Source organism: Emiliania huxleyi (genome assembly GCF_000372725.1).
Source record: "Emiliania huxleyi CCMP1516 unplaced genomic scaffold EMIHUscaffold_55, whole genome shotgun sequence".
Lineage (NCBI taxonomy): Eukaryota > Haptophyta > Isochrysidales > Noelaerhabdaceae > Emiliania > Emiliania huxleyi.
The window spans coordinates 191,921-210,779 of NW_005197877.1; the positions used below are offsets into that span (position 1 = coordinate 191,921).

General features: G+C 64.5%; 4 protein-coding genes across 4 annotated transcripts; 2 read left to right on the top strand and 2 right to left on the bottom strand.

Annotated features, from left to right (window-relative positions):
• Positions 1 to 4,579: 4,579 nt before the first annotated feature.
• On the top strand, positions 4,580 to 5,345 carry EMIHUDRAFT_357063 (hypothetical protein). The gene has a single exon (XM_005765490.1). The coding sequence runs from the start codon at positions 4,615 to 4,617 to the stop codon at positions 5,233 to 5,235; it is 621 nt and encodes a 206-aa protein (XP_005765547.1). The 5' UTR covers positions 4,580 to 4,614; the 3' UTR covers positions 5,236 to 5,345.
• Positions 5,346 to 6,041: 696 nt separating this feature from the next.
• EMIHUDRAFT_212842 (hypothetical protein) lies at positions 6,042 to 7,630 on the bottom strand (the record flags this gene model as incomplete). Its single annotated transcript, XM_005765491.1, has 3 exons — positions 6,042 to 6,083; positions 6,159 to 6,596; positions 6,908 to 7,630. The coding sequence occupies 3 exons, from the start codon at positions 7,628 to 7,630 to the stop codon at positions 6,042 to 6,044; spliced, it is 1,203 nt and encodes a 400-aa protein (XP_005765548.1).
• A 1,106-nt stretch (positions 7,631 to 8,736) lies between these two features.
• EMIHUDRAFT_103924 (hypothetical protein) lies at positions 8,737 to 11,053 on the bottom strand (the record flags this gene model as incomplete). The annotated part of the gene is made up of 3 exons (XM_005765492.1): positions 8,737 to 10,353; positions 10,423 to 10,588; positions 10,752 to 11,053. The coding sequence occupies 3 exons, from the start codon at positions 11,051 to 11,053 to the stop codon at positions 8,737 to 8,739; spliced, it is 2,085 nt and encodes a 694-aa protein (XP_005765549.1).
• Positions 11,054 to 12,577: 1,524 nt separating this feature from the next.
• EMIHUDRAFT_437169 (hypothetical protein) lies at positions 12,578 to 17,313 on the top strand. The gene is made up of 11 exons (XM_005765493.1): positions 12,578 to 13,063; positions 13,253 to 13,308; positions 14,319 to 14,375; positions 14,444 to 14,504; positions 14,705 to 14,794; positions 14,935 to 14,958; positions 15,070 to 15,125; positions 16,162 to 16,257; positions 16,403 to 16,457; positions 16,615 to 16,779; positions 16,851 to 17,313. Exons 1-11 carry the CDS (start codon positions 12,647 to 12,649, stop codon positions 16,935 to 16,937), a joined length of 1,164 nt encoding a protein of 387 aa, XP_005765550.1. The 5' UTR covers positions 12,578 to 12,646; the 3' UTR covers positions 16,938 to 17,313.
• Positions 17,314 to 18,859: the final 1,546 nt, after the last annotated feature.

Here is an 18,859-nt window from a genome sequence, read left to right on the forward strand (position 1 = left end):
TCGACTTTATCTCTCCTGGCCGCCTCTGCTCGGCTCCTCGCCTCTCGTCGTACACCGAGAATGCTGAGCGCCCTCCTCTGCTGCGGGCCATCCTTCGCACTGCCTCGCCGCCACTTCGTCGCTGTGTCTGCGGCCCTCGCCGGTCCTCCGTGCCACACCTCCGCCGCGACCGCACCGCCAGGATTCGAGGCGAGGCGCGTCGAGGGAATTGGAGGCGGCTTCGACATGCTGAGCGAGCAGCCCATCGTCGACGTGGACGTGCTGTACCCTCCCTCGCTCAACGGCACGTGGGTGTGCGAGCGCCGTGTCGCGGCGGTCGAGGGTGACGTTGGCCAGGCGCAGGGCGCTTGGAAGCTGCTCGGCGGGACGGGCGACATTCAGAGCGGAGAGAAGTACTACGTTCGCTTCGTCGACCTGAGGCGCTCGAGCGACGCCATGACTGGGCTGGACGGGCGGCGCTACTACGGCGACGTCTTTGACCGCGGTTTTGAGATTGAGTCGCGAACCGGCGGGGCGGCTGTCCGCTGGGACGCACGCACGCCGAATCTTTTGCGGTACGAACGGGAAGCTGGCGGCCCGGGCTCGGCGGCGGAGCTCAAGGTGGTGGAGAGGAGTGTCGAGCTGCCGAGTGAGAAGGGTTGGGGCTCGAACGAGCTCATCCGTGTCACAACGACGTCGAGCGCCTTTGGCTCGAGCTTTGACGTCACGTACGCTACGCGGGTACAGCGCCGATGGCGGCGCGCCACCACATCCGAGGGCGACCGCGTGGTCGAGGGCCTCGAAATTATCAAGACGTACCGCGTACTCGACGGGGTGGCCGGAGTCGAGATGCCGACTTCGACGCTCAAGTCGACAATCCGGCTGACGCGGCCGTACGAAACACGGGGCCCACAACCAAAATAATAAGGAGCCCAACCAGTGCGGTATATGAGTAACACGGAGGAGCAGAATGCGCGGGTGGCGTGTTCATTTCACTTTTCGTGTCACTGTTGTCAGAACTTGCCTGTTGCGTGTTGGCTGTTGCCCTGAAGAGCTGTGATGTGAATCTGAAATTGAAAAAGACGACGCCTGCGCACACAAACACATGCACATCCACAAAGACGGAAAGACCGCCAAAGGGCCTTTGCCTACGGCCTAGAGGAAAGAGGGGCGGGGACCTGGGCTCCGCCCGGGCGCCCCCGCTGGTGCGGTGTGGAGTTAGGGGGTGGGATAGGTTAGGGTTACGTATTAGGGTTAGAGGGACAGGGTTAGGGTTAGGTTTAAGGTTAGGGTTAGGGTTAGGGTTAGGGTCAGGGTTAGTCTTGTTGTGTCTGTACATGCCAGCGTTGCAGGGTTCTGCGCTGGGATCTGGCCCCACAGCGCCGACGACTAAGACTCAGCCCCGCACGCTGACCTAGGGTTAGGGTTGGGGTTAGGGTTAGGGTTAGGTCTACTGTGCTGCATGAATGCTTGGGCAGGTGTGAACAACACCTCGTGACCACGGCGCCGCAGGCGCCTGTTGATGGGTCCAGGTGATAGCCCTGGATGGGCAATGCATACGCCTCAGTGGGCCTTAGATCGCCCGACCGCGTCCCGCTGCTCTGTGGTCGGATTTGTGACGCCGCCGCACCGCGCCGCGGCCGGGGGCCCTCCGGAGGACGAGGATGGCCGTGATGGACCGGGACGAGCTCTGGGAGGTGGAGTGTCAGTGAGTATATTGTAGAGACCAACCATGTCCCCACAATATCTCTCAGTCTAGCTAAGCCTGGGAAGGCGATGCCGGGGCCGTACAACAGCTTGATGGTGCTTCGCCGGCGTGCGTCCCGGAGCGGTCCCGGACGGGGGCCCAGGGGAGGAAAATGGAGGACAACGCCGACGGCGCTCTGATTTGACTTTTAACTTCAAACAAAGACAGTCGCACGCGCCGCAGCGCGGCGCGTGCGACTGTCAGGAGCGGATCCGTCAGTTAGTTGCGTTCACGCCGGGATCGTGTCCTCCACAACTTGCCCAACCATTCAGGGCGACGAGTAGGGTTAGTCTTCTTGTGTTTGCATGCCAGCGTTGCAGAGTTCTGCGCTGGGATCTGGCCCCAGCGCCGACGACTAAGACTCAGCACCGCACGCTGACCCCACCAAATGCCGCCTCAGGGCGCCAGGCCGCCAGCCACCTCTTACACGCGACGCGGCCGGCGCCCTCTCGCGGCAAAAGGGTCGAGCGAGCGGGCAGAGTCGCGATGTCTGCGCACCCGCGTGCCTCGACGCGTGCCGATGGGCGGCACACGCAGCGGAGAGAGGCCCTGTCGCGCCGTCAGTAGCGTTCCGCACTCCCCACGCCACCAATTGACGCCTCAGGGCGCCAGCCACCTCTTACACGCGGCCGAGCGCCCTCGATCTTCGGCTAGCGCTCCAAATCTAGACCCCTTTGAGTTTGTGGAGGCTGCTTTCGCGCGTGCCCAGTGTTGTAGGTTCCATTAGAGATACTATTAGAGTTCTTTTTGCGTAAAATTCTTTTAAATTCTTTTTCAGCGATAGCGAATTCTTTTAAATTCTTTTTCAGGGAAGTTTTATCTCTGGGCCCCGAAAGGCATCTCTAGCAAACAAATCTGGACACATACCGGCGGGCGCTTTCGAGGCGACGTTTTTTTTATCACATATTTTCCACGAGATGGGCTGCATATCTACACAAACTTCAACCTGCTGCTCCACGAGACGTTCGGCGGCGGCTTCTCGCCCACCGCCGTTCTCAAGCTGCGCCGCCTCGCGCGCAAAGTCGCGCGCGGCAGCGTTGACCGCACGGCCTACTCGCCCAAGTACTCGCTCTCTTTTATGTCCCACCATGCAGAGCGCATCTCTCTCTCTGTTGTGCGAGGCGTGAACCGCGCCATTCGCTCTCACCTGGCAACCCTGTCTGCACGTCTCGCGCGCGCGTGAACAGGGCTCCAGGCCCCAAATTACGTGTGAGTGTTAGAGTTGTTTGGTATTGCTAAAAATATCTCTCTCTCTATCTACACTCGACTGCGACGGCGCGCAGCGCCGAAGAAAATTTTGGGGCTTCTCGAGCGCGGCCGGTGTGGAGGCCGTTGTTTCGCAGCTCGGTCGGGGGGGACCGCCCCTGCGTTTCGCTGCGGTTCGGTCGAAAATCATTTAGTCGGCCGACTTGTATCCACCTCGAGAACCTCGAGAGATCAGGCACAGCTCTAGACGCTTAGGGGTGTCCGTTTTTATGTATGTAAAAGAGGGGATCCTACTGTCTGAATTCGCGGAGCGAAGAAAATTTTATACGGAATACGTCCATTTTTGGAGCTTGGAATACGGCGTATTCCATGGAATACGTGGAATACGGGTGGAATACGGGTGGAATACAGGCCTCTGGGAGGTCATTTGGAATACGTGGAAAACGTATTCAGACAGTAGGGAGGGGATGCGAATGTTGGACGGAGGGTGGACGCGTCCAGGGGGGGGTAAACACAAAAAGTTTATAAACCCTCGCACAACACTGGGCACGGGACTGGCGCGCACTGGCACTAACACAGGTACACCACGGGAGTCGCCTAAGCGACTCCTGCGAGGGTTATAAAGCCTGTTGAACGACGCACTGCTTCTTTCTGGCGGCATGAGCGGCGCCGCCCTCCCAACCCAGCTCGCCGACCTGGCTCGGGGCGACCTGGCCTCGCTGCGCGCCTTCCTCTCCGGGCAGGGGACGCGCGGCACGTCGCTCGCGGCCCAGCTCGACGCGCGGCACGACACCGGCACGCAGGACACGCTGCTGACCTGGGCTGCTCGGCACGGGCAGGCCGAGGCGGTGCGGCTGCTGCTCGAGGGCGGCGCGAGCGTCGGGGCGGCTGACAGCGGCGGCGCCACCGCGCTCCTCCTCGCGAGCGAGGGGGGGCACCTCGACTGCGCCAGGCTGCTCCTCGAGGCGAGCGCAGCGGTCAACCGAGCTGCTGACGGCGGCGTCACGCCGCTGATCATCGCGTGCGAGACGGGGCAGCTCGAGTGCGTCCAGCTGCTTCTCGAGGCGGGCGCGGAGATAGAGCAGCCCATGGACGACGGCACCACGCCGCTGAGCGCTGCGAGCTTCAACGGCGAGATCGAATGCGCCCGGCTGCTTCTCGAGGCTGGCGCGGCGGTGAACCAAGCAGACGCTGAAGGCTTCACGCCGCTGTACGTCGCGTGCCAGGAGGGGCATTTCGAGTGCGCCCAGCTGCTGCGCGACGCTGGCGCGGCGGTCAACCAAGCAGACGCTAAAGGCTTCACGCCGCTGTACATGGCGTGCCAGCAGGGCCAGCTCGAGTGCGCCCAGCTGCTCCTCGAGGCTGGCGCTTCAGTCAACCAGGCCGATGAGCAAGGCGCCACGCCGCTGTTCATCGCGAGCCAGCAGGGCCACCCCGAGATCGTCCGGCTGCTTCTCGAGGCTGGCGCGGCGGTCAACCAAGCCCAGCAGCACGGCGCCACGCCTCTGTTCATCGCGTGCCAGAAGGGCCAGCTCGAGTGCGCCCAGCTGCTGCGCGACGCTGGCGCGGCGGTCAACCAAGCCCGCAACAACGGCGCCACGCCGCTATTCATCGCGAGCCAGGAGGGCCATCCCGAGTGCGTTCGGCTGCTCCTCGAGGCCGACGCTGACATCAACCAAGCGATGAACGGCGGCGCCACGCCACTGTTCATGGCGTGCCAGAACAACCACCCGGAGATCGCCCGGCTGCTTCTCGAGGCCGGCGCGGCGGCCGACCAGGCCGATGAGCAAGGCGCCACGCCGCTGTTCGCGGCGTGCGAGGACGGCCACCTCGAGGTCGCCAAGCTCCTCTCCTCCTACGGCGCCTCCCGCGCCACTACGCCCTTCGGCACGCCCGAGGAGGTTGCAACCGAAGAAGGCCACGCCGACCTCGCCGCCTGGCTGGTCGCCAGCCGCGGCTGGACGCCGCTCGCGCACCTTGAGACCCTCACCGCCGCCCGCGCCACCTCCCTCCTGCGCAGCGGCGCAAGCTTGCACGAGGGCGAGCCGACGCCGCTGCGGCGCGCAGCGGGCGGCGAGGGCGAGGCGGCGGCGCTGGTCCGGCGGGCGGCGTCGCCGTGGTCGCCGGCAAGCCACTCGCTCTTCCCCGCGGCGGCCCGCGCGCGGGCGGCGCTCCTCGTCCTCTCGATCTACGAGATCCACGAGCGGTACCACCTCGACTCGGCAGGAGCCACGAACGGCATCGCGGCGCTCGACTTTGGCCACTGCGTCTTGGGCTTCGCCATCACGCGCGAGACGGAGTAGGCCGGAGCCGCGGTGAGAGTCTTTGCCTCGGCTCCGACCATGGTCGTGGCTCGTGCTGCTTGCTGTCTTGGGTCCGGAACCGCTGTTTGGATTGGGAGAGTGCGCATGTTTTCGCGGCGGGCGGGGGGGGGGGGGGGGGAAAAAACAACCCCCCCGGGAGGGCGATGGGGGAGATTGTAACAAAATGCCACGTTCACATATTCCAGGGGTCGGGTCTGGCTCTGGTAGAGGGTGCGCAGCGTCCTAATCTAAAATTTGAGGATTCAGGATTCAGGCATCGCTACAGTGAGGTCAAAGTGAGTTTATGGATGTGTGAGAACGGACGGAACGGGACACGAGGAGTCACGCGGACCGACTCGTCGGTGACTCTGCTGCACGCCGTTTCAGAATTTTTCTCAGCGTGAGCGAGACGTGGAAGAGTGCCACCGTCGGGTAGGACGGGTCGGCCCGGAGTATCAGAGTAGCCGTCGTGGTCGCGGCGAGCAGCACCGGCCGCTCCGCCTCCGGCGCTGCGTCGGCAACATGGGAGCATGTCCACCGCCACTTCGCGGTCGCAGCGCTGTTGTCGCCCGAAACGCCGCATGTACCTCTGGCGGGCCAAAGATCGACTCGCATGTCGATTTCGACATGACGGGCGCATGGAGGCATCACGTCTCCTCTCTCCATGCGCCCGTCAAGTCGGAGCCAGTCTGCGGCGACCACAGCGCTTGCAGGAGGTACATGCGAGCTTCTCAGAGTCAAATTTTTGCGCGAAATCCCAGACGGGGATTTTGGGGCGCTGTCTACCCCCTAGGAGTCAGGGCTCCCTAGCCCGTAGCCCGCTCGCGGACTACTTCGCGGTGTGCAGGCTGCCGACCAAGCTGGAGGTTCGGGCGCCAGAGGCGTGGGGCACCAGGCCGGGCTCGGCGGGGCGGGCTCTGCACCTGCGAGAGCCGGGGCGGGCTCTGCACCTGCGAGAGCGGCGCGTCGATGTGCCCCATCAGTGCGTTGAAGAGGAGCAGCGCACCGATGTCGTACGGCCCGGGCAGGCACCAGTGGCCGCAGTCGTGCGGCATGTGCCCGTCGGGGCGCCGCTCGAGCATCGTGGTGACGTCGAGGAAGGTCGCGCCCGCCGTGCGCGTCACGTTCTCGCCGATCCGGTTCAGGAGGGCGTAGTTATGCTGGCCAGGCTTTGGCCCCTTGCCCGGCACAACCTCGCGGCCCCCGACCTTCGTCTTGCAGGAGAAGTGCGCGTACGAGGCCGAGAAGAGGACGAACGACCTCGCCCACTCCGGCGCGCCCATGCGGCTGCGCGCGAGGTCGAGCAGGCCTTGCAGGTTGGCGGCGAAGGACTTGTCGTCGTTGTGGAACCACGCGAGGACCTGTCGAGACGCGGCAGCCGTGAAGCGCAGCCGGCGCGAGGGCATGTCGCAGTCCAACTCGCGGGCCAGCTGTCTGGGCAGTCCAACTCGCGGGCCAGCTGTCTGGGCAGTCCAACTCGCGGGCCAGCTGTCTGGGCAGTCCAACTCGCGGGCCAGCTGTCTGGGCAGTCCAACTCGCGGGCCAGCTGTCTGGGCAGTCCAACTCGCGGGCCAGCTGTCTGGACGCCTTGCGTCCTGCCCGCCGCTCGCCCACACGCCGCCGAGGGAGTGCGGTGGCTCGCGCATGCGTGCATGGGGCGCGCCTGCGTCACCAGCAGCGTGCGCGGCCCGATCCGGTGCGTGAAGGGGTACTGGTGGCGGTAGCCGGACGTTGGCTCCACCGTGTTGAGGCTCAAGCCCTCGTTGCGCACGAAGGAGACGCGAAGCGGCGCGTGCTGCCCCTTGCCCGGCACGTCCTCCACAAAGTCGAGCCGCAGCGCCGCCGCGTCGTCGATGCACGCCACCGCGTCCGCCTTCAGCTCGGCGATCGGAATGTCGCCGAAGACCATCGCTCCCGACGGCGCCGTGCGAGGCGCGCCCTCGTTGCGCAGGATGGAGCCGCGCAGCAGCGAGACGAACGAAATGAAGAGCTGGCCTGTGAACGAGTCACCCACGAACAGGATGTCGAGCGGCGGGTCAGCGCGAGGCCGCCGCGCGTGCGACCCGTCGCCGCGCTTGCCAAGGACGAGCCGGCGGCAGAGCGCCCCCGCGTCGAAGGGTTGCAGTTCGCATCTGGCCGGCTGCCACCGCTGCTGCACGGCCTCGCGCGTCGCATTGTCGGCCAGGCCCTCGTCGCAGGCGCCCCAGAATCGTCGGCCCGCATACGCCCAACCCTTGACGAGTGGGTTGCGCTGCACGTCGCGGTGTAGCCTGTACGGCGCCGCCTGCTCTGGCGTCGGCACCCACCGACCATCCCTGTACCCATGCTCGCCACAGCCCTTACGGTGGCTGGTCTCGTCTTGAGCTGCGGCGGAGGCCAGCAGCAGCAGCAGCATCTGGCGCGGGCTGGCGTTCGATCGGTACTGATACCTTATCTCCACCGAGCGTGCCGCTAGGGACGCCGGATGATTTACTTTTTTGGACCCTGCTCGAGATGCAGGTGCGCAACCCGTCCGCCCTAATTTGCGCGTACTTACTTAGACGATACCTGCGTCGCGGACGCGCCGAGGGCGGCTCTCGAGACGATGCTCGAGGGCGACGACCTTGCTCAACTCTGGAGTGGCGTCGAGAGCAACAAGTCCAAGCGGTGCATGTGGGCCCCCGACCCGCGCTCGCTCGACGCGGTGCGCGACCGCACGGATGTCAAGGGCACGCCGGACTCCGCAGACGGCGTCCTTCGCGGTATTCGCGTGCTCGGGGCGTACCTCGGGGACAAGGCGTGGTGCCGTGACAAACTCGTCAAGCGCGTCCGCAAGGCGCTGGAGCCGCTCTCGGGCATCATGGCGCTGCGCGACACCAAAACGATCCACACCGCGCAGCAGCTCGCCCAGGTGCTCCTCCGCTTCTGCAGCAACACCACGCTCACCTTCTTCCTTCGCACTATGCCGCCGTCGGTGACCCAGGACGCCGCGCGCGAGCACGACCGCCTGATGGAGGAGGCGCTCTACACCCTTATCGGGCCTTCAAAGAGAGACATGCGCTTTTGGCCGGTGACCTCTTCGGACCCAGGGAGATGCGTTCCGCGTGGTGTGAAACAACCGAGAGAGGCGTTAGTGAGGTGCGTAAGCGGTATGCGGTCAACACCTAATCTGAGCGCTGAGTCTGTGTGGCAGGCTCTCTCTCTCTCTCTCTCTCTCTCTCACTCTCTCTGTGGGGCTCTCTTACGATCATACACCTGGAGCCGGACTGCTGGAGACAGGTTTCTTGCGGGCGGTGGGAGGTGCGGTCAAGGCAACCGCTGCGGCAGGGAGGCACACAAAAAGTCGAAAGAAATCTGAGAGCGACGACGAAAATGGGGAAACCGCGACAATCAACGAGGCGAGACGCCACGGGTGTCCGACGTGTGTAGGACGCAACATACCGGTCATACGAGCTCGGATTTGAAGTGTGGCACAGACCCGCGAGGCGCGCCCGACGGGCGTGGCGGCTGGTAGCTTCCTATTCACAGACAGGAGGGAGTCAATGAGGGAGTCTTGTTCAATGCAGACGGCCATAAAGCGGTCGGTCGGTTGCCCGTTGTCGAGAGGCGGCCGCGCATCGAGGTGGCCACTGACTGCGAGCGGTACTGGCTCAGGCCGTGCCCCTTGAAGCCCAAATCGTCGCCCTCGCGCTCGGCGAAGGCGAGGCTCGCACCCCGCGTGCTGGCGTACGGGTTGTTGCCCGCGTCCTTGTTAGCGGCGGCGGCGGCGTGGGCGCGCCGCCGCCGCACCACGCCGTCGACGCCGTGGTGGACGATAGTGCGTTTCCAGAGCTGTGTGGCGAAGAGGACGCCGAGCATGTAGGTGACAGCGGTCATCGTGATGGACTCCCACAGCGTCGAGACGTTGGCGCCGAGGAAGGTCTCCCCCGCGTCGCGATGGAAGGAGCCGATACAGGCCATCATCGCGGCCGATCCCGGCGCAAACACAAAGAGGGCCGGCACGACGCAGACCACAGAGGAAAGGCCTGTGTAGAACTCGACCGCGTTGCCCGCGCTCGCAGTGACAAAAGAAACGATGATATTTTGGAGGTAGGAGGGGATGCCCGCCGCGGTTGGCAGGCCAAAGGCGAGAAAGCCGGTGGTGACAGTGCCGCAGAGGCCGCACGCCAACGGTCCGAGCGATTCGCGCGGCCGGATGTTGAGATTAACGTTGATGAGGGCGAGGAGGGGCAGTGCGACGACCGTGTGCACAAAGTACCAGGTCACCACCTCGGGCACGCCCTCCGTCGGCACCTGCCACGGCGCGGGGCACCAGATCGAAGGCGGCAGCGAGGTCAGCGACCCCTCCAGCTCGACGCCGTCGTTTGGATGGACCGTCGGGTCGCCGAGCGCCCAGTGCCGACCGAAAAACTGCCAGCCGAGGGTGATGAAGATGGCCATCAGCATGGCCTGGAACATGCCGTTGATCATGCGCGAGCCGCCGTGGATGAGCGAGCCACCCGCGATCTCGAGCGATCCCCAAATGATCTGACAGCCGGGCAGGTGGATCAGCAGCGGCCCGATGAACTGCGGCCCGATGTGGCAGATGGGCTGCCCGCCGTTGCTCAGGTAGTGCCAGACGAAGGGTGCGCCAACGCCGACGGCGAAGCAGACCAGCATCAGCTCTAGGTGCGAGATCCTGAAAAGCTTACCCACGTGCATCGCGGCGATGAGGATGGCCGTGTTTACCGCCGCGCCGAGCGTGTCGTACGGAACGGAGCCGTGGTAGGCCACCACCGAGGCGAGGATGCCAATGCCCTCGAAGGCGAGGATCTGGACGAGCCAGCCGTAGGGCAGAGGCCGCTCGAGCAGCTCGTCGCAAACGCGTAGCCCGACGTGCGCAGAGCGACAGTCGCCGTTCGCGATGGCGGTGCAGAGCGAGGTCAGGTCAGCCAGTCCCGAGAATACGAGGTCGCGGCCACAGCGCAGCTGGTGCGGCCCGAAGGAGCCGAACGAGACGTCGAGCACGCGGTGGCCGACAGAGATGTACGGCGTCGGCAGCTCGAGCGCGGCGGCGGCGTCGCCGATGAAGAGTTCCACGTCGACGCTGCAGTGGCCGCACGCAAAGAGGCCGAGAGCAAGCTTGAGGATCAGGACCACCTACGAGACAAGCACAGCGCAGATCTCGTGGCCAAGACCGCAAGCCCCGCTGGCAGTGGCCACTGACACCTTGTCCGACAGCGCGTCGTCGGTGGTTCGCCCCTTGTACCGCTCGCGCACCTCAATCTCGCACACGTCCGAGTATGGGCCGATCGGTGTGTACGCGCGCGCATCGTTGCGGGCCAGGTCCGGGTTGGCCTCTGCCACGTCGATGAGCTCATACACAGTTGGGAGCCTGCAAGGTGGGGAGGCGGCGGGCAGTGCGGTGGAGACGATTCTCCTTCAGCGTGGTCGGCGTGGCGGTGGACCCTTGGGCGGTCTGAAGAAGGGGTCGGATCCGTAGCGGTCTCTGGGTGAATGCGCGGCTGGAAACGTGGATCATCTACAGAGTCGGACACCGAGAGAAGTCAATGTAAAGCCCGTTGCAGATGTGAGCAAAGCAGCCGCCCCTGCTGAGCGTGTCCGATAGCCGGTCCATCTTGCGCCAGAATGAAGGCCAGCCCTTCATCGCAAACATCTGAATCGAAGGCAGCGTGAGCAGGAAGATGACCAGAAAGAAGACACCGACGAGCTCCTTCGAAGCCTCACCATTCTCGCCACGGAAGAAGTTGAGAGGCGTCTCCGCCGTGCTGCGCTCAATCGCCTCCTGCAGGGAGTGGTCTTGAGTGGCCAACCCCGCTGGGAGGGCCTGGTCTGACATGCTGCCGGCGATCGGTATGCGGATGATGCGAATGGGTCGCTCGTCGGGTCCCGAACTGCGGTCTATCGCAGCTGTCTTTTTTTTTGAGCTAGACTTCGTTGTTAATAGGAACAAGCGAAGGCACACACGATGACGCCAAACACACGATCGCACGCACCGCATCGCACCTCGCACCCGCGCCCGCCGCCCCCCCGACCCTCGCCCCGCCTAGGTGGGAAAGAGATGAGGAGATGGGACAGCGAAGGAGGAGCACGAGCGAGCACGTATGGGAGGGTTCAGTAATGCGCCACGCTGCCCGGCGTTTCTCACTTTCCGGGACAGCCCCGCCCTTTTGGGGCAGGAAAGGGGGGGTTTCCCCGTAGGCCCCTGCCGTTTTTTTTGTGGCGGGCCGCCCATTCCCCCCTCTTGGTTCCCCCCTGGGGGAGCCGATAATTGTGGAGCTTTTCCCCTGGGGGCCCCCCCCCCCCCCCGGACCCCCCCCCCCCCACACACACACACACCGCCGCCGCGCGAGCGCCGCGCGGCGGCACACCCAGCTCAAAAGAAAAAGAAATCTCTCTTCTCAGCTGTCTGCTTCGCACTTGAGCACTTGAGCACTGGATAGGGTCGATTAAGTTTTCTTCCCCCACCCCCCCACCCCTGATAGGAAGGCACGGCTCTCGATGAGAACGATGGGCTTGCCCATCCCGGAGTGGTTCGATCCCACATGAATCCGAGACGGTGACGGGTGTTGTCTCGGTGATCTCAGGCCCAGTGAGGTAGTGCATCAGACTATCCCGGATCCTGCTGACCAAGCTCCTCTTGTAGCTCGATCGGTCACACCACCATCGCCGTCGGGGAGAGGGGGGACGACACTGCTTCGGCAGCGTGCACCTCGATCCTGTACCGTGTTTGTTATGACCCCCCCCAATGAACATGCCAGTGAGGGAGGGCGAGACGATCGAGGGGTCCCGTACCACGCGGAATCGGCCCTATCCAGTGCTCAAGTGCTCAAGGTAGGAAGGTGAAGAAAGAACAGTCAGGCTCGGACTGGACCCCAGCGCGGTATGGGTGGACGCGAGACAGAAGAGGACGGCACGCGTGAGCGACACACAGACACACACAAGCTCACAAGTTCGTGCAGAAGAACCCGCAGCTTTTCTTTTCCCGCTTGAAAATTCGTCTTGTCTTTTCGCCTGCGGAAACGACCAGGGATACATGATATGCCAACCCCCGCGCGGCGCGCACGCCGCCACGCCGGCTCCGGCAGCTACTTTCTCGTTCTCTGTGGACTGTGGACTACGTATACATATAGCGTAGCGACCAGTGAGCAGCAGCAAGATGCAGCAAGGGGCCGCAGGCACACATTACTCGGGCTGTGTTTTCTTGGTGTGCGCTGTGGGGGAGACACGATGGAATCCAATCAGCGTACTTGCTCCCAAGCCGTACCAAACGGCGGCGTGCCCCAGCCACTCTGGCCGTCTTGCGGCGGTCACTTCCAGACCGCACTTATTTCTTTTCCCGCCCGGCTTGAGCTCCGTTTGGTGGCTCGGTGCGCGGTCGTGTCGCCCGCCACTCTTCCTTCTGTTTCCGCTGAGCTGCAGCGTCGTGTTGATGCGAGTCAGGGCGACTTTGGCGTCTGCGTCCGTGGTGGCAGCGCTGGGCCTTGTCATACGCAGCCTCACGCAGGTTCTCCACCGCCTCCGTGAGGCTGAGGCAGCTGGTGCTGCTGAGGCGGCTCGCGCTGATGCTGAGGCAGCCCGCAAGCATGAGCTTGCCTGTGAGCTGCTCACGCTGCGCAATCTTCTCATCTCGACACCTGCCTCGGTGGAGACTCGCTTCGTCCCCGCGCCGAGCGACGTCTTTGTCGTCGGCTACCCGCGGTGTGGCACGACGTGGGTCAGCCAGATCGTACACGCGCTGCGCACAGGGGCAGAGGTCGAGAAGACGATGGCCTTCGGCGAGATCAGTGAGGTCGTCCCGTGGGACGTCCAGGCCGAGGCGTGTGGCCAGCGGCTGAACTCGCCGCAGGCAAGCGTGCCTCTTCCTGCCGCCTCCTCCCGCCCTGCCGCCTCTCTTCTCGCCGCCGCCTCTCTCCTCCCGCCCTGCCGCCTCTCTTCTCGCCGCCGCCTCTCTCACTCCTGCCGCCTCTCCTCGCACGCCGCCTCTCTCACTCCCCGCCCGCTCACCCCCCGCCCCCCCTCCCCTCCCTGTGCGCAGGTGGGCGTGCCGCGCGCCTTCAAGTCGCACGAGACGTGGGAGGCGATCGCTAAGGCGAGATTCCCCGAGATTCCCCGAGATTCCCCGAGATTCCCCGAGGTTCCCCGAGATTCCACGAGGCGTGGGAGGAGATCGCTAAGGCGGCCGCAATGCATGGCCCTCTCTGCCGCGTCTCTCTCTCTCCTGCCCTCTCTGCCGCGTCTCTCTCTCTCTCCTGCCCTCTCTGCCGCGCCTCTCTCTCTCCTGCCCACTCTGCCGCGCCTCTCTCTCTCCTGCCCTCTCTGCCGCGTCTCTCTCTCTCCTGCCCTCTCTGCCGCGTCTCTCTCTCTCCTGCCCTCTCTGCCGCGTCTCTCTCTCTCCTGCCCTCTCTGCCGCGCCTCTCTCTCTCCCCTGCCCTCTCTGCCGCGCCTCTCTCTCTCCTGCCCTCTCTGCCGCGTCTCTCTCTCTCCTGCCCTCTCTGCCGCGTCTCTCTCTCTCTCCTGCCCTCTCTGCCGCGTCTCTCTCTCTCCTGCCCTCTCTGCCGCGTCTCTCTCTCTCCTGCCCTCTCTGCCGCGTCTCTCTCTCTCTCCTGCCCTCTCTGCCGCGTCTCTCTCTCTCTCCTGCCCTCTCTGCCGCGCCTCTCTCTCTCCTGCCCTCTCTGCCGCGTCTCTCTCTCTCTCCTGCCCTCTCTGCCGCGCCTCTCTCTCTCCTGCCCACTCTGCCGCCTCTCTCTCTCTCCTGCCCTCTCTGCCGCGCCTCTCTCTCTCCTGCCCTCTCTGCCGCGCCTCTCTCTCTCCTGCCCACTCTGCCGCGTCTCTCTCTCTCCTGCCCACTCTGCCGCGTCTCTCTCTCCCCTGCCCTCTCTGCCGCGCCTCTCTCTCTCCTGCCCTCTCTGCCGCGCCTCTCTCTCTCTCCTCTGGCCGCCTCTCGTTCTCCTTACCGCCGCCCTGCTGCCCTCACCGCCCGCCCGCCCCCCCCCTCCTCCCTCCTCTCCTCCCAGGGCGCGCGCTACATCTCCCCATATCTCCCCATATCTCCCCATATCTCCACATATCTCCCCATATCTCCCCATACCTCCCTCCCAAATCGCGCGCTACATCTACATGGCTCGCGACCCGGTCGACGCCTTCCTCTCCTGCTACGAGCACCTGCCCGCGCACGCGGACCTGCCCGATCTCGGGTAATCTCGGGTAATCTCGGGGAATCTCGCAGGCACCTGCCCGCGTACGCGAACCTCCTCCCCGGCGACCTCGAGCCGCAGCAGTTCGCGGACGCGAGATTCCCCGAGAGTCCCCGAGAGTCCCCGAGATTCCCCGAGATTCACCGAGATTCCCCGAGATTCCCTGAGATTCCCCGAGATTCCCCGAGATTGACCGAGATCCCCCGAGATTCCCTGAGATTCCCCGAGATTCCCCGAGAGTCGCCGAGATCGAGAGTACCCGAGAGTCCCCGAGATCGTGATCTCGACTGCAGGCGCTGTTCGCCGGCGCCGCGCGCGCCGGCCAGATCTGGCCGCACTTTCTCGGCTGGTGGAAGCAGCGCCGCAATCCGGACGTGCTCTGGGTGTTTTGTATCTCGGCTATATCTCGGCTGTATCTCGGCTGTATCTCGGCTGTGTCTCGGCTGTGTCTCGGCTATATCTCGGCTGTATCTCGGCTATATCTCGGCTATATCTCGGCTGTATCTCGGCTGTATCTCGGCAGGTGTTTTACGACGACCTGCACGCGGTGAAGACTTCCTTCCTGAAGTCACTTCATGATTCAGACAGACACCGACACGTGGCCTCACGCAAGTCTGAATAGCTCGAGTGATCTTGACTACTCTCCCTAATGAACTAGGACTTGCCTGGCTGCATCGCGAGGGTGGCAGAGTTCCTCGGCCTCGCGGAGAGCGAGCCAGCGGCGCTAGAAGCGGAACCTCTCCCCCTCTCCTCGCCACCTCTCCCCACCTCTCCCCACCTCTCCCCACCTCTCCCCACCTCTCCCCATCTCTCCCCACCTCTCCCCACCTCTCCCCACCTCTCCCCACCCCTCCCCACCTCTCCCCATCTCTCCCCACCTCTCCCCATCTCTCCCCATCTCTCCCCACATCTCGGGCCCTAGAAGCGGAATATCTCCCCATATCTCCCCACCTCTCGGGCCCTAGAAGCGGAGGACGTGTTCATGTCTCCCAACCAGCGCCCGAGCTGCCTGCTGCTGCCGCGGGGCCGCTTCACCGCTGCTCCTGTGTGGGAGGAGACCCCAGGGAGGGGAGGGCAAGGGAGCGGAGGAGGAGGAGGCAACGGGGATGCCAAGAGAAGAGAGGGAGGGGGAGGGGGAGGGGAAGGGGGCGGAGGGGGCGGAGGGGAGGAGCAGCGTGAGCAAGACCCGAGCCCCCGCGAGGTTCAGAGCAGAGATATGGGGAGATATGGGGAGATATGGGGAGATGTGAGCCCCCGAGCCCCCGCGAGGCTCACAGCAGGGTGAGAAGAAACAAGAGCCTCGCATGCGACGACAGTGAGGGTGTGAGAGACAGACCCAGGGAAGGTCTTTCACTCTCTTTCACAGCGGAGTGGCCGGGGGCTGTACCAGACAGAAGACTCGAGAGGACACGGACACTCGCACCCCTCGTACTCACGCGGTGCTCTGAGGACACTGCACAGTCCCGCCTCCCCGAGGCTGGCGTATTCATCTCTCCCCGCCCCGAGGCTGGCGTATTCATCTCTCCCCGCCCCGAGGCTGGCGTATTCATCTCTCCCCGCCCCGAGGCTGGCGTCTTCATCTCTCCCCGCCCCGAGGCTGGCGTCTTCATCTCTCCCCGCCCCGAGGCTGGCGTATTCATCTCTCCCCGCCCCGAGGCTGGCGTATTCATCTCTCCCCGCCCCGAGGCTGGCGTATTCATCTCTCCCCGCATCTCTCCCCGCCCCCGAGGCTGGCGTGCTCGGCACGTAGGCCGGCCACGCTAGAGCGCACCGCCGCGCTCTGCTCCTTCGACTTCATGTCGGCGGCCGACAACGCGCCGCACTTTGACGACCACTTCGTGCGCGGGCAGCGCCGCCGTTGCACGCCGCCGTGGCGCGTCGGCGACGCGTCCAGCGAGGCCGTGTTTCGGGGACGTAGGCACTCTCTTCGTCCGCTGGTGCGGGTCATCTCGGATAATCTCGGGTAATCTCGGGTAATCTCGGGTACGTAGGCACGTGCTGCCGCGGATGGGACTGCCGCGGGACCTGCCGGCGCGCGTCTCAAAGGTGTGCCACGGCTGTATCTCGGCTGTATCTCGGCTGTATCTCGGCTGTGTCTCGGCTGTGTCTCGGCTGTGTCTCGGCTGTGTCTCGGCTACATCTCGGCTATATCTCGGCTGTGTCTCGGCTGTGTCTCGGCTATATCTCGGCTGTATCTCGGCAGGTGTGCCACGGCGTCGTCGGCAGAGGCGCGCGCGAGCTGCCCGCCAGCGTCGTCGAGCGGCTGGCGGCGCGCTGGGCAGAGACGATGGTCTCCGAGACGGGGTGCAGCAGCTACAGCGAGTTGCGAGAGGCGTACTCGCACGAGCGACCGCTGACGCCCGACACGGCCTTCACCTACGGCCTGCAGGCGCCCCCCCTGCCACCACCGTGTCACCCTCGCAGCCTCGCCGGCTGTAGGCGTACGCGCCCGACCGACCGCGCTTCTCGGCCTCGTGGTTCTCGCTGCCAAACAGCCTGAGCCCCGCCAGCAGCGGCAGCCACTGACGCGCCCGCCCGCGAGGCCCGCGGCTCCTTTTCAGCCTCGAGACCTCGGGACGCGCCGGTGCCTCGACGCGTCGAGATGGAGGCGACGGAGCGACGGGCCTCGGGCTCGGCCACCAAATTGAGGGGACCGCCGGAGCAGCCGCAAAGGATGTTGCGCGCCCCTTCGGGGTCCGTGCCCCCAGGTTTCACGCAGCTCGCTATGTTGCCGCGGCGGGCGCCTATGTAAAATTGCGCTGAAATCATGGCTGAAATCAACTCCGGGTGATAGACGACGGCCCCATGCCCTACGAAGACGTAAGTAAGAGAGACAGAGAGAAAGAGAGAGTTTTTGGCAAAAATAAATTTTGGTACCTTTTTTGTATTGTATTCCTAACCTAAAATCTCTCTCAAAACACTCTCAAGAGATCCTCTCTCAAAAAAGTTGACCTCGGAGCAGGTTGACCCCTCGTGCCTCGAGGGATCGTTGGGAGGTAGAGGCACACGAGGAGGGCGGCGACGACCGCAAGCGCAACCGACTATGGAGGACCGCCGTCGCCAGCTGGCAGATGGACCAGGGGGGTAATAGTAGCGGGAGCGTGAGGGGTGGTCCAGCTGCTGAGGTGGTAGTATAGGGGGCAGATGGACCAGGGAGGGGGGGTAATAGCAGCGGGAGGGGAGAGTAGGGAGGAGTTGGTGTTGAATCCCCCCACCCCTCACACCCCCCTCCACCCCCAGCTCCCACAATGCACCTGCCCGGTCACGATCCACCCGCTCGGCCAGCGCAACGCCGCGCTCGTCACGCCGCTCGGCTACCACGTCGCCTCTGGCGAGGCCGCCAAGGCAGCCCACGCTCGGGGCCGATCGGCGAGATGGCCGCGACGCGCCCGCCGGGCGCCAGATTCTGGACGGGGTGCTAAAACTGCGTCGGGTAGGCTACTTGGTCGGCCGTCAGCAGGCCCAGCAGCCGAGATCGCCAATTTGGGCGGGCTTGAATATCCCGGTACAGGATTCACGCCCCGACGGCCGGGCGCGAGCACGGCGCCCAGAAGCGCTTTTGCGTCCGACTCTTGGCTGTTCCAGGGGGGGAAGCCACTGAACACGGCTGAGCATCGCGTCGTGCGTATTATCGGTGACGGCGATCGACCCCTCTCAGCGCCCCGCCCGGCGACTCGATCGACGTGCACCCAGGGGCGACCCCGCCGACCGAGTCGACGACCGTGCCGCCCTTGCAGTAGCCGCGCGCGCTTCAGAATCAGCACCGGGACGCCCAGCCAGGTGCTGTAGCCCCTCTCGGCTCGCTCGTACTCGAGTAGCGAGCAGAATGCCTCGGTGGCAAGTTTAGTAGGCAACTAGTTGGAGTATTTTCTTACTTCTACTTCGCGGAGCCGGACCAGATACTGGGATACTTCGCAGCAGGCCTCAAATACTGGGATACTGTAAAAGATTCCCCTTTGAGATATGGCGCAGTAATAATACTTCAATACTCCGAGCTGGTACCGCGGATACTTCGATACTCGTGATGACGCACACGGTGAGTATCACAGTAATCGATCCACGCCGGCGAAGTATCCCAATATCGCAGAGCTAATTGCGCTGCGGCCGCAGTCGTACGTCCGGCAGCGGGATGCGAGGCAGCAGCTAGGTGGGGAGGGGTTGAGCCAATTGAGCAGCGTGGGCAAGCGAAGACTGCCGTAAAGTGTGTGCCCGCGCCCTGCCGGCGCAATGGTGTAAACGCGTGTGCAAGGGCTGGCGGGGTGGGGAAGGCGGCAACGGCACGAGATGGGCGAAGACGGCTGAGGCGCCAGTGCTGGAACTGAGGGAGAGTGTCGTGGCAGTGCACTGGTGCTGGTGCTGTGGTGTGGGGAGGAAGACTCACATCGGGGAGGCGTCACGGCCGCGAACATTGAGCGCAGCAAGGTGGTCACGTCCTGCGGCGCACGCAC